The following is a 12808-nucleotide window of genomic DNA, read 5'->3' as shown; positions in this document are numbered from 1 at the left end:
AGTGGTGACCTCCTCTGTCATAAAGAACAAGCAGCCCTTATGTTATCCTGTCTTGGTGGTAACTCTTGTTCTTTTAAACTCCCTCCACAAGGATGCCTTGACAGAAGTTCATGAAGACAAGGGGAAAAAAATCCTTTCCCATTGTCTAACTTATTTTTAAAGCATGTAGAATCGCTCCTTTTATAGAAGAGAAAATGAATCTCAGATATTTCAGTCCTGTGTGCCCTTCTTTGCATTTTCAGGACTCATCCAGTGCCAAAGTGTAGGAAGCATTGTATACACCAGTGATTTGGTGCATGCTGCCCAGAGCTCTGCCTTTGTTTTATTCTTTCCCTTCCTTATACTTGTCTTTTAGTAGTAGTATTGATCAGGGTTGACCAGATGGCCTTCTTGACTTCTGTGCAATCACTTTTCTCTTTTGTTTCCTACCTATCTGTCTAGTTCTTGGTTAGTGGTTTCTTGGCCAGCTCAGCACTGGCCTTAGACATAAGGCCCCTTTTCTCTAACCTACCCTCTCTTGGTAGAAGATCACACCTGTCCCTTGGCTTGACCCTCTAAAGTTTAGACTATAACAAGAGCTATACTTCTCATTTCTCTATCCACTAGGCATTTCAGTTGTTCATATCCTATCTAGGGCTCTAAATATGTGCTATCCAATATGTGACTCTTAACACTAAAGTTAGATAAAATTAGAAAATCATTTCTTTGGTTAACCAGCCACATGTTGCTAGTGGCTACAATATTGGAAAATAGGGGAAAATGAGTAATTCCAAAATTAGAAAATTCTGTTTTCCAACACCCTAGATAATTTTACTCTTCCAACGCTATAGTTTCATCAAGGTCCTTAGATAAGCTAGGGCTTTCTAAGGAAAAAAAAAGACAATAGATAATGATTGGTTGGTTGCTTGGTTAGCATAGGTTCATGAGACTAAGGAGACATGCCCCACAGTCTGCCATCTATAAGGTAGAGAGAGCCAGAGAAGTCAGTGACATAATTCAGTATACATGTAAAGGCATGCAAGCCAGAGGAGCCAGTGGTGTGTAGATGCATGTCTAAAGATGGAGGAAAACCAACATTTCAGCTTTAGCCATCAGTCAGGAGGCAAAAGAAGTAAATTTTTCTTTCATCCATGTCTTATTCTATTCAAACTCTCAGTAGATTTTACATTACCCACCCATGTTGGGGAGGACTGCCTACTTCACTAACTCCACCAATTTGAATAGCAATTTCTTTCAGAGATTCCCTCAAAAACATACTTAGAAACTGTGGTCAACCAGAAATCTCAGCACCCAGTAACTCAGTCAAATTAACAAAGAAAATCAACCTTTGCAACTGCCATTTCAAAGAATGCTGTCACCACCTACCCAGTCCTTAAGTAAAAAACCAGAGACATTCTGGAATCTATTGGATATATAGTTGATAAAAAAAAATCTTTTCCTAGTTTGTAGCCTGATGCTTTGTCCAAATGACAGTGTCCTTCACCTTATAGAAGCTTTTCAGTTTCATGATATCCCATTTACTAATTGTTGTTCTTTTCTGTGTGCACCACACCTCCTGTTCTTCTCTTCTCCTCTTGGGTACTAGAGATCAAACCTACAACCGTACCTAGGCTAAGTACCCCTTCCACTGCTCACCCCACTGTACTTCCTCTTTTTATAAGGTTACTAGTAGCTAGGATGAACTGGTTTTCCTTAGTTAACTTTTTCAAAGACCCTGTCTCCAACTGGAGCCACTGAGGTATACTGGAGAGTTAGGATTCCAATATATACATTTTGGGGTGAAGACACAGTTCAGCACCATGGCATGTGATATGAATAGAAAATCGCCAGATGAAAATATAATGGTACACAGCGGGTTAAACTTTTCTGGTCCATTAGATGGAAAGACATTTGTTTGTGTTTTGGAAATCTCTGAACAGATTGAAGCTTGGCAGAGATTGTGAAATACAATTCTAAGAATAAATTGTTTTTGAAATTATTAAAGTAGGATGTGACAAAGGAGAAAGTATTGGTGGCAAAGGTGGGGTGTAATAAAGCCTCCATCTCCCTCTTAAGGGTGAGAGCATCTCCCAGTAGCAGGGTGTGTGAGGACCAGAGTTCCCTGCAGGAATGGGAACAATGGGCTCCGATGGGAGAGGGAGGGGCTGTCCTGACTGACAGAGTTACAGGCAAGGCTGAGTTGAGACTTTATTGATGCAAAGGTGGAGAAGGGAAACACGGCCTCATTCTGGCCAGTGTTAAAAATTGCTCTCGTCTGCCCTCTGGGTCTCAGGGATTCTCAATTGAAAAATGCTTTGTTGGTAAAGTCTCTTAATCATGACATGTATGGTTCAAGAAGACCTTGCCTCCCCTTCCCCCAGCACTAAATATAAAGAGAACACTCTATTCTCAGAAAACAGGTTTCTAGTCCTGGCTGAGATGGAAGGGGTACATGAAGACCACATCACTCTTGGACTGTGCCGGGATGCCTTCCTGCTGTGCAGTCCCTGCCTCATCATAGGGCAGTTTTATGACAACCTAGTATACCTGCAACATGGCACTCTTTAGTCTTCCTCTTGTTAGTTGATCACATCTAAGTAATGGTCTCTGGTGGATTGGTGGAGCCCATTCCCCAGCCATCACTATGAGCACTGCTATTGGTAAATGTGTGGGTGGTGTCCTTAGAAGGTGTGTTAGTTGCCTTTCTCAGTACTGTTACCAAACACCTGACAACAAGCAATGTAAGTGAAGAGATGATTTTGTCTTAAAGTTTAGGGTAGCAGTTCTCAACTTTCCTAATGCTGAGACCCCTTAGTATAGTTCCTCATGCTGTGGTGACCCCAACTATAAAATTACTTCATTTCTATTTCAGAACTATAATTTTGCCACTGTTATGAATTGCAATGCAAATATCTAATGCACTGGATGTAAGCACAGGTTGAGAACTGCTGGTTTAAGGGGTACAGCTCGTCATAGTAGACGGGGCCTGGCAGTAGGACATGAAGTAGCTGGCCACATTGGGTCCACAGTCAGGGATGGAAGACAGCACAGCAAGTATAATACCAAAGTTACCACTCCTCACCTTTCAATGAATCACTTTCTCCAAAGCAGCCCCACCAGCTAGGGACCAAGTGTTCAAATGTGTAGCTGATAGCTAGCATCTCACATTCACACTGTAACAGTTTTACACACAACTTTTCATAATAACGAGCATCACAGTTTAAGGTAACAGAACACTGTCTTTTAAAATCAGGTGGCGTGGGCTGAGGAAGCAGCTCAGCAGGTAATGTACTTCCTATGCAAGCTTCAGGATCCATGTGCGATGCCTAGCCCTCAGAAATGGGTGAGTGAGACAGGTGGATCTCAGGGTCTCACTGGCCAGCAAGTCTAAGCAAATCAGCTAGCACAAGGTTCAGTGAGAGAGCCCATATTAAAAATAAAGGTGGAAAATGATTGAGGGAGATACTCAGCATCGACCTCTGACCTCCGCACATACACACATTGGCCTCCATATACCGATACAAGTGCATATGCCTATGTGCACATACAGTGTGGGAAGGCAGGGAGGGAGAATCAGGTAGATAAGTCAAGTACATGGAAACAGTGGGGTTTGCATAATACTATAATGCGTGGTGTCCTAACAAAGTTACATGATACAGTAGTCTACAATAGGGCAATCCAAACTTAAAGTTTACTCAGTACAGTAACTCTTGAAATGATATCATGTCTCTTGACAATTATTTTTTCCATTCATGGGGATTTGCATGGCTTAAAAGTTTTACAAATAAGCTGAAATGGTACTGAGATTATGACATCAAAGTCTTTCACATTTACATATTTAAAATTGACACACGCGGTGATAGCATCTACTATAGTAGGCAAAGAGGACGAGAGACTGAGTGACAGAGTTGAATGCTGCTCTGGAGGACATCAGAACTAGAATCCAGAGAGGCAAGAAATCTGGACCATCTCTTCTGTCTTGTTGCCTTGGTGTTTCATAGCCAGTTTGTCTTCCGATGTCCATATTTCCCCTCCCCCTCCATGGCTACTTCTTTAAGTTGGCCTTCTGAAGCTCACTCTCACTGAAAATTAATACTCACTATAATATAAAGATTCTGATCATGTGCGATCTTTAGGAGATGATTAGGAGGAGCTTGGGGACCAAGCACAACAGAAAAGTACTTGTCTTAAAATCATGAAGACCTGGGTCTGATCCCCAACACTCACATAGGAAAAGCTTTCAAGTGAGAAAGTGTCTTACTTTGGGTGTTATTGCTATGAGAAGACACCATGACCAAGATGACTCTTATAATGGACAGCATTAATTGGGCTTGGCTTACGATTTCAGAGGTTCAGTCCATTATTGTCATGGTAGGAAGCATGGCAGCATCCAGGCAGACATGGTACTGGAAGAGCTGAGACTTCTACATCTTGATCCAAAGGCAGCTAGGAGGAGACTATCCTTTCTGTCATGGGCAGAGCTTGAGCTTGAGCAGGAGGAGCCCTCAAAGCCCACCTACACAGTGACACACTTCCTCCAACAAGGCCACACCTCCTAATAGTACTAATTCCCATGGGCCAAGCGTATACAAACCACCACAGAAAGTATGTGTCTATAATGGAAATGTTAAAAAGGTGACTAAAAATTGTCCCTGAGGCTTACTGGCAAGTCTAGACAACTGACATTGACTTCTGATCTCCACACGCATGTGCACATGTGTGCACATACATACTGGCATGTACACATATATATGCCAGAAAGAAGCCCATCAACAGAAACAGACTCTTGACCTTGGACCAGAAGTATAACCAAAATAAAAATTTATCCTTGGCACTCACCTAATCAATATTATGCTAATAGCAATAGAAGACAAAGACAACTACCATTAATTCATTGTACTGCATAATCCACTATTAGGGTTCTCTTTCCTTTCCCAAATCTCCTGATAACTCACCCCATCCTAATTTCATTCTGATATTTTATTTTAACATTGAACTTTAAACCTTCACAGCAGAGGTTTCCCATAGATGAGTTTTGCCAAGAAGGCAGCCTCTCCAAACAGCCCACACAGGTCAGCTACCCTAAGGATGAGACCTGTGTCTGGCCATGAGTAAGCTCTTTTCTCTGTTGATTCTGAAACACTGTAACTTCTCATATCTGCCTCACAAGAGGTTTCAAGAATATGCAGGTGTCTTGTTCAATGTAGGGAAATATACTTTCTCACAGCCCTGGAGATGGTGTGGAGGAGGACTGGAAGCTTAGGTTAATTCTGCCAGGAGCTCTCTTCTTTGCTTATGGTGTCCTTTGTGGCAAATGAGACAGAGATCTCGTTATAAGGATCTAATTCCATCATGGAGGCCTACCTTATGACCATACCTCAACCTAAGGATGTCCCAAAGGTCTACCCCAAATGCTATCACTTTAAGACTTACAGCTTCCAAGCAAGAATTGGGAGATGTATTTGTTTCTTAACAGTGGGCTTTGAAAATGTATGTATGCCTTGTGAGATTTTTTTTTTAAGTATAAAGTGATTTGCAAATTTAAGATTTCTTTTTAAATTAATATTGTTACTTTTTTTCTGTCAAGTTTCTAAACATTTCCCCAGAGCACTGGTTTCTAAGGAAACCAAATTCTTCCTGAGCCATGTTCAGAAGTAGAACTCTGATGCAATCTGAAGTTTAAGAAGTAGAATCTTAAATGTGCAGATAGCGAGCACATTTAAGCAGCATGTATCATCCATTGATACTCTTGCTTTCATGTCACACTGCTGCCCCATGGCAATTCACACATTTTCATCTTACAGAATCCGTCAAGACCTTAAATATCCTGCGGTAGAAAAAAGACCTCATGAGGTTCAAGGGAGGCAGAAGGGTGGGCAGGGCTTGGTTGTGGGATGCTCTATAAGGAGGTTGGATGGTGGGAGGAGTCAGGAAGTAGGAGGGGTCAGGAGGCTGAGGGGTCAGGTGGTGGGAGGAGTCAGGAGGTGGGAAAGGTAAGGATTATTGCCTGTCCTCCAACATCTGCAGAGAAGAAGAGTTGAGAACAGGCTGGCCAGGGATGGGAGAGCATCATTAGAAGATGGATTGATGCTGAGGGATAAGGACAGTCTTACCCCTCTGCAACTGATGCTAGTCAGCTATGACCAAGTGCATAGACCCACTGATGAGTAATGGACAGCCAGGAGAAGCACACTGAGTGCTGAAAATACCCTCAGGGCATCCACGCTCCCCCTTGCCTCACAGCTACAGTCTTCCTGTGGTAGTACACCTCCTGGCTCTGCAGAGTGTCAGATATTGAAACAGGCTGGGTTTCTAGAACCCCATCAGAGAATGAAGAGACTTTGTATCACTTGCCAAGACCAGACGTCTTAGGAGCTCGCCTCGCCACAGGATAGATTGTTTAGACAGCATGGCCGTCTGAGATGCTGTCATCTCTGTTGTTTCTGCTTCCTTCACTCTTTGGGTTGCTTTTTGTTTCTCCTGAGTGTCTCTTCTTTCTAGATTGTCAGTTTTCTCTGCAAGGGAAACATTATCCAAGTGCATTATTGCTTGGAAAAATGACAGGTAATGGAATAAAACCAAAAAACATGGGTCTTTTATAGCTGCAGTTGTTTTTATTTTCATTATTAGCTTTTTACAGAGACAATTTCTGTCGATTGTACATTAATTGCCGTGACTTGCAGAAAGTAAATCATACCTTCGTGTCTGTGTGTGCACTGCTTTCATCTATCTCTTATTGTATTAAAGATATAAAAAAGAAAAGAGTGGTTTTAAAAGCTGGTTTATGGTTTTAATATTTCTAATAAATATATGTTTTGTATGGTTTTGAAAATTTGGGAATTTTTTTAAATAGAAAACCCCTTGAGTTTACCTCTCCAATGCTTCAATTATTTGAATAGAGCAATGTTCTTTTAGTGATATGTATATTCTCAAACTTTGAAGGTAATTGGTTGAGTTGATACTGTTCTGGGCTCTGTGATGCAGTGCCTTCCTTTTCATTGTTTCATTTTGAGTCAGGGTTTCACCGTGTAGCACAGGTTAGCTCCAAACTTCCCCCAAACTTCCGGTCTCCACATCTCAAGTCTGGGGTCTGGGGATATGTATCACCACACCTTTCCCTACTTTTGTTCTCCCCTATAAATTTCCAGTGACTTTGAGAATCTGATAACCTTCAAGGGTGTGCACCTATTCCTTGTTGAAAGGGTTGACTAGATTCATCCACCCATTAAATAGATAGAAAGGCCAAGATCCAAACATCAAAAAGGCACTCATGTACTTAGTGTTTTATGGCCTAAAATTGATCTAGAACCTCCCCCTACCCCCGCTAAGAGACCAGTCTTTGGCTTCCAATGCTGTCTTGTCATGCAAGACATACCCCCTTTCACATACACACAGACAAAGACATCAGTCCAATGTCATATGCTTATATTGGATAATACTTAGCCAGGGGGCCATTTTGACTTTGTGTTGTCCTAACACAATAGAAAATAGAGGCCAAGTTTAGGAAAGATTTCTTAAGAGTTGCTATGCCACAAATCTCGGGGTTTTGTTTGTTGTTGTTGTTTGCTTATTTGTCTACTTTTCTTTTAGTCCAGACATTTTTACTGCTGTGATATAGGGACCTTTTCTAGTGATTCCTTCTAGAGATGAGATTGGGCAAGTTCTAAATTCAGAATTGGGTTAATGTTTTAAAATTACGTTTAAAACTAAAATTTGTTCTATATCCTACTGAGAACTCTTAGCAATCGATGATTTTACCTGTATCTCTCACCAGCCCTCCATGCTTTAATAACGTCTTATTTATTTGTTTCACAGTGTGTCTGGTGGAGAACTCTTTGATCGGATAGTGGAGAAGGGGTTTTACACTGAGAAAGATGCCAGCACTCTCATCCGCCAGGTCCTGGATGCTGTGTACTATCTTCACAGAATGGGCATCGTCCACAGGGACCTCAAGGTGAGGCCGTTGCTCAGCAACACCATCCAGCCACTTCACAGCCCACAATGCACCTGCTGGAGAAGGCCAGCTATGGTGGAAGGATCCAGTTTTGATAAGAGACAGACGGAAAGGGCAGTCATACAGTTTTGGGGTTATCATTGCCTTGAGGTCTGGAAGTCACTTAAAAGAGAATGAGGATCAATACAGTTGACCGTGGTGTGTAAGCTTCTGTAACCATCAGACAGCCCATGGGGACGCAGAGAGGAGGCTGTGTATTAATTCAAGACCTTTCCAAGAACATTCTATAGAGGGAAGAAAAATCATGGAGACTCTTCGTTCCCTGAGCTGATTGATTTTGTTTTTGTCAGTTTGACCTAGAGTCATCAGGGAAGAGGAAATCTCAATTAAGAGAAGGCCTCCAAAGGATTGGCCTGTAGGCAAGACTATGGGGGCATTTGTGAGCAGTGATTAATGTGTTAGAGCCAAATCCACTGTAGGCAGTGCCACCTCTGGGCTGTATGGGGGAAAAGCCAGCTGAGTGAACCTTGGAGATCAAGCCAGTAAGAGGCACTCCTCTATGGCTTCTGAATCTCTCCTGCCTCCAGGTTCCTGCTTGGAGTTCCTTCCCTGACTTCCCTCAATGATAGATTGTGACCTGGATGTTGTAGGGTTAATATAAACCCTTTCCTACCTAGGATAACCCCTCCCCACCCTGGAGCTCTTCAGAGTCACATCCTACCTCTAGTCTCTTAAAAACACACCAGCCAATGAAAGAGGGGACAGCGCAAAATAGAGAAAGAAGGTTTGTGGTACAGTAGGTTAGAGGAGCTTACAAGTACAGCTGTCTTCTGGTGTCCTGAAGGTTCCTTCCCCCCAACCCCGCTCTCCTCCTCTCCCTTCCACTTTCCTCTTCCCTCCTCTTGTCTTTCTGACTCACTTTCTCTCTTCCTCTTCTTTCACTGACTCTCCATTTTCTTCCCTTCCTTCCAATTGGTTTTGTCTAGTTCCTTTTTTTAGGTAGAATTTCAATATATACCCTAAATAGGCTTCAGAACTCCAAATCTCTGGCCTCAGCATCCTGGGTGAGGAGACTATAAGTAATTGTCTTTTCTTTGTGAGGTGAGGGTATTGTGATCCTTCATCTGTGAGCACTGAAGAGTTTGGACTTCATAGTGGCTACCTAAGTGTCCCATTCCCTCTCCCTCCCCCAGGTCTCGGTAGTGATCACGTGCGAAGACTGGAAAGACAATGAAAGTGTCACTGTTGAGCCCAGGCTATGATGTGACTCCAAGCTACAATCTTACAGGTCCAACCTCCATAGCCTACTGAATGAATGAGGCAGACATTCACCCCCTAGCATATATGCACCCACTCAAAATGTAAACACAAGAACTACTTTGTAACCGTGTTGTCCTTAGCATCAGGAAGATAGAATCAATCAGGTCTTCTGGAAGTACATCCATTGCAATCAGAGATAGGGGACAGTGATCTTGACAACTGGGCTTATCCTTGTAGAAGAACACAGTGGCTATGTTAGGACTTTTGTATCATCCCTTTCTGAGGCTCCAAGGAGTTTCCCCAAAGTGGTATTACATTTTCACCAACTCCCAAGAACGTGAAAGCCATGCAGTCTAAGTTACACCATCAGACAACATACTGAGGACAGAAGCATGGTCTGCAATGCTACCCCAACCCATGAGCAAACATGCCTACTTTTCCTTCCAGATAGATGTTCTTATGTCTCATGGGCCTCCGGAAACTGCTAGAGACAACCGAGTGTTCTGTCTTGTTAAAAGGCAGGACAGAGAAAGGAAGTCTACCACTCCCGTGTCAGACTGTGATGGGTTCCTCAGCTCTGCCCTATTGATATTGAGAGACGGAGGTCTCTGTGTGGGCATCAGTCCTGGGCTCTGTAGGATGTTTAGCAGCACCCCTGACTTCTACCCGCTAGATTTCCAGCACCCTTCCAGGAGTCATAGCAACCAAAAATGTCTAGGCTTTGCTGAATGTTATTCACTGAGGTTCAAAACTGCTCCCCAACCCCCGTTGAGAAAACTAGATTCATTGAGCTGTTACATGCAGTAGTAACTTTCCCAGAAATGTGCTGAGATCTTTTTAAGGATTATTGTATAAATTATTATGAAGTAGTGTGATAGTCTAATTTGGGTGTTAGCTCTCAGTTGTCATACAGAAATGCCATAATATGTAGCAAAATTGTTTTTCAGGGGAGACTAGACCCTGCAGAGGGGCCCCCTTCTGGTAGGAAGAATAGTGATTGGGTATGGTGAGATTCTCTTTGTGGCTCACAGCCTTCATACTGCTCCTGGTGGCTTTTCCTCCAGACCATCCTGTAGGTGACCCCTTGGCCACCCTTGACTCTGCCTCCCTACTCCCACCAGCCAGGAAAAGCCTTGCTGCCATAGCCGAATCTTGAGTCAACCCGAAGTATTGATTAAAACAGTGACTATTTAGTTGCTTTAATCCTCTTCTGAGATAGTCATTCAGAAAAGCATCTTGCTGACCTTCCCATGGAGGGAGGTATGTGTGTGTGAGGGATGTGTGTGAGGTGTGTGTGTGTGTGTGTGTGTGTGTGTGTGTGTGTGTGTGATGTAGTATCTGTATGTATGTTTGTGTGTGTGTGTTTGTGAGATAGGGGTGTGTGTTTGTGTGTGTGGTGGGGTCTGTATATATGTGATAGGGGTGTATGTTTGTGTGTATGTGATGGAGTGTATATTTGTGTGTGTATAATAGGGGTGTGTGTTTGTGTTTGTATATGTAATGGAGGTATGCCTGTGTATGTGTAATGGGGTGTATATTTGTGTGTGTGTATATGTGTATATATAGTAGGGGGTATGTTTATGTGTGTGTAATGGGGTGTATGTGTGTGTGTATATGATGAGTGTGTGTGTGTGTGTATGTGTGTGTGTGTGTGTGTGTAGTGGAGGGTGTTCTTGGCAATCCCTTGCCTGAGTTGAGCTTTGGTTAGTAGCATAAGTCATGTGCTCATCTCTCCAGCTGCAGAAGTTCTGGGCAAGGAGGATTAAAAGCCAGTGGTGGTGAAATGGAGTCTTGCCTCTGCATCTGTGACTGAGTGTCACTATACATCAATAGATAAATCCTAAACCCCATGATTTTACCATAAGAGGAACCCCTCTCCCATTTTCCAAACATTATTCCCGTCTCAACAACAGACTGGCCCATTTCATTGTACTTTCAAAGGCCCTTTGGCATCATTTGATTTTCTTCAAATCTCATTCTTCATCCACAAAATTGTCACGATGACTACCAACTTGAGTAACTCTTTGTGTAACTATTTTGGGTGATTGAAAATATTTTTCCCCTTTGGGTTCTGTTAAAGAAAAAAAAATGTTTCGACATTTGTCACAACAAGAGAGAAGCTTTTGTTCGAGCCTGCTGCACGGAGAAGAGAGACGGATCCCAGCTGTAACTCTGAAAACACGAACAAGTGGGCTCTTAGAGTGGGGGAGCAGGGGTGGGATGGGGAGAGCACAGAGCCTACAAGATTACTAAGAAGGACCAGGAGATGACTCAGTCCGAAATGCAGAAAGAGCTGAGATGGTCACCAGCACCCACATAAGAAAGTCAGGGATGACAGTGCACACTTGGAATCCCAGCCCTGGGGAGGCAGAGATAAGAGGACCCCTGGACTCCGTATCCAGCCAGCTGAGCCCAATTGGCAGCCTCCACATTCAGTGGAAAGGCCCTGTCTTAAAACAGAGTGATGTTGCCCTCTGGCCTCCACATGTCCCAACATCTCAACACCCAGACACAAACACAAAATAAAATAATTTTCCAAAGAAAAGCCATTAAGAGATATTAGTAGTCTTGCTAAATTGGCCGAGGCCTGGGGGCAGTGCTGGATATAACTCAGCCATGGAACCCTTACCTAGCACATACAAGGCTTGGATTTGAGCTACAGTGCCAAGAAACAAACAACAAACAAACAAACAAACAAAAGCAAAATACTGATTTAAAAATAAATAAATAAAATGACCTAACAAATCTCTCCATAAAGGCAGGTCAAAGACTCATACATGGGCAAAGATCATTTCTGAGCCAAATCGATTGGTTGCAACTTTTCTGAGTCCTCTCTATGACCAGGCCTGGTCTCTGATTCTGTCCTCTGTCCGTGGACTCTACTTACTTAGTCTAGTTTTAGCGAGAGTCGTTCTGAGTCCATTTACTATAACGTACCTCTGGTTATCTACCCAAGTTTCTTATCGCCCACAGCAATACCTAGTCACCCTGTCTCGTGCCTTAAACAAACGTCCTGTCGAGTTGGTCTGGCCAGCTCTTACTCATATATTCACAGGAATATTTCATCCACGGCCCTCCAACCTTCCCTTTGCTGTAAATCTCCAGTTAACATTTTTAGCATAGGATTTAAACCAGATTCCTCTTCCTATAAAGCCCTGTGGTAGTGGTAAAGACTCTCATTGTCTTTTAAAAAATATCTAAATAGGGCTGGAAGGATGGCTCTGTGGCTAAGAGCACTGGCTGATCTTCCAGAGGTCCTGAGTTCAAATCCCAGCAACCACATGGTGGCTCACAACGATCTGTAAGAGGATCTGATGCCCTCTTCTGCTCTGCAGGGCACTCATACATTAAATAAATTTTTAAAAGATTTTTAAAATATCTGAATAATTGTTAGTTTAACAGCATCTGAAACACTGGGTGAAGAGTTTGATTATATTTCAGGGGTAAGAATTACCTTTAAAACAGTGGTTCTCAACTCCCTAATGCTATGATCCCTTAGCATATATAGTTCTTCATACTGTGGTGACCCCTCCACCACAAAATTACTTTTGTTGCTACTTCATAACTGTAATGTTGCTACTGTTATAAATCATAATGCAAATATCTGATATGCTG

The 12808-nt window shown here is 42.7% G+C and overlaps 1 protein-coding gene across 1 annotated transcript in view; it reads left to right on the top strand.

Moving 5' to 3' along the window:
- Nucleotides 1–12808, top strand: part of Camk1d (calcium/calmodulin dependent protein kinase ID) — a 386144-nt gene that overhangs the window by 322493 nt on the left and 50843 nt on the right. The window contains exon 4 of the mRNA XM_028764793.1: nucleotides 7795–7933. Within this exon, the coding sequence (XP_028620626.1) occupies nucleotides 7795–7933 (139 nt within the window). The remainder of the gene's footprint in view (nucleotides 1–7794; nucleotides 7934–12808) is intronic.

This window comes from Grammomys surdaster, unplaced genomic scaffold, assembly GCF_004785775.1.
Source record: "Grammomys surdaster isolate TR1022 unplaced genomic scaffold, NIH_TR_1.0 146, whole genome shotgun sequence".
In the NCBI taxonomy this organism is placed as follows: Eukaryota; Metazoa; Chordata; class Mammalia; order Rodentia; family Muridae; genus Grammomys; species Grammomys surdaster.
Note: the sequence above shows the minus strand (reverse complement) of the source record. Positions and strands in the feature narration are given on the sequence as shown.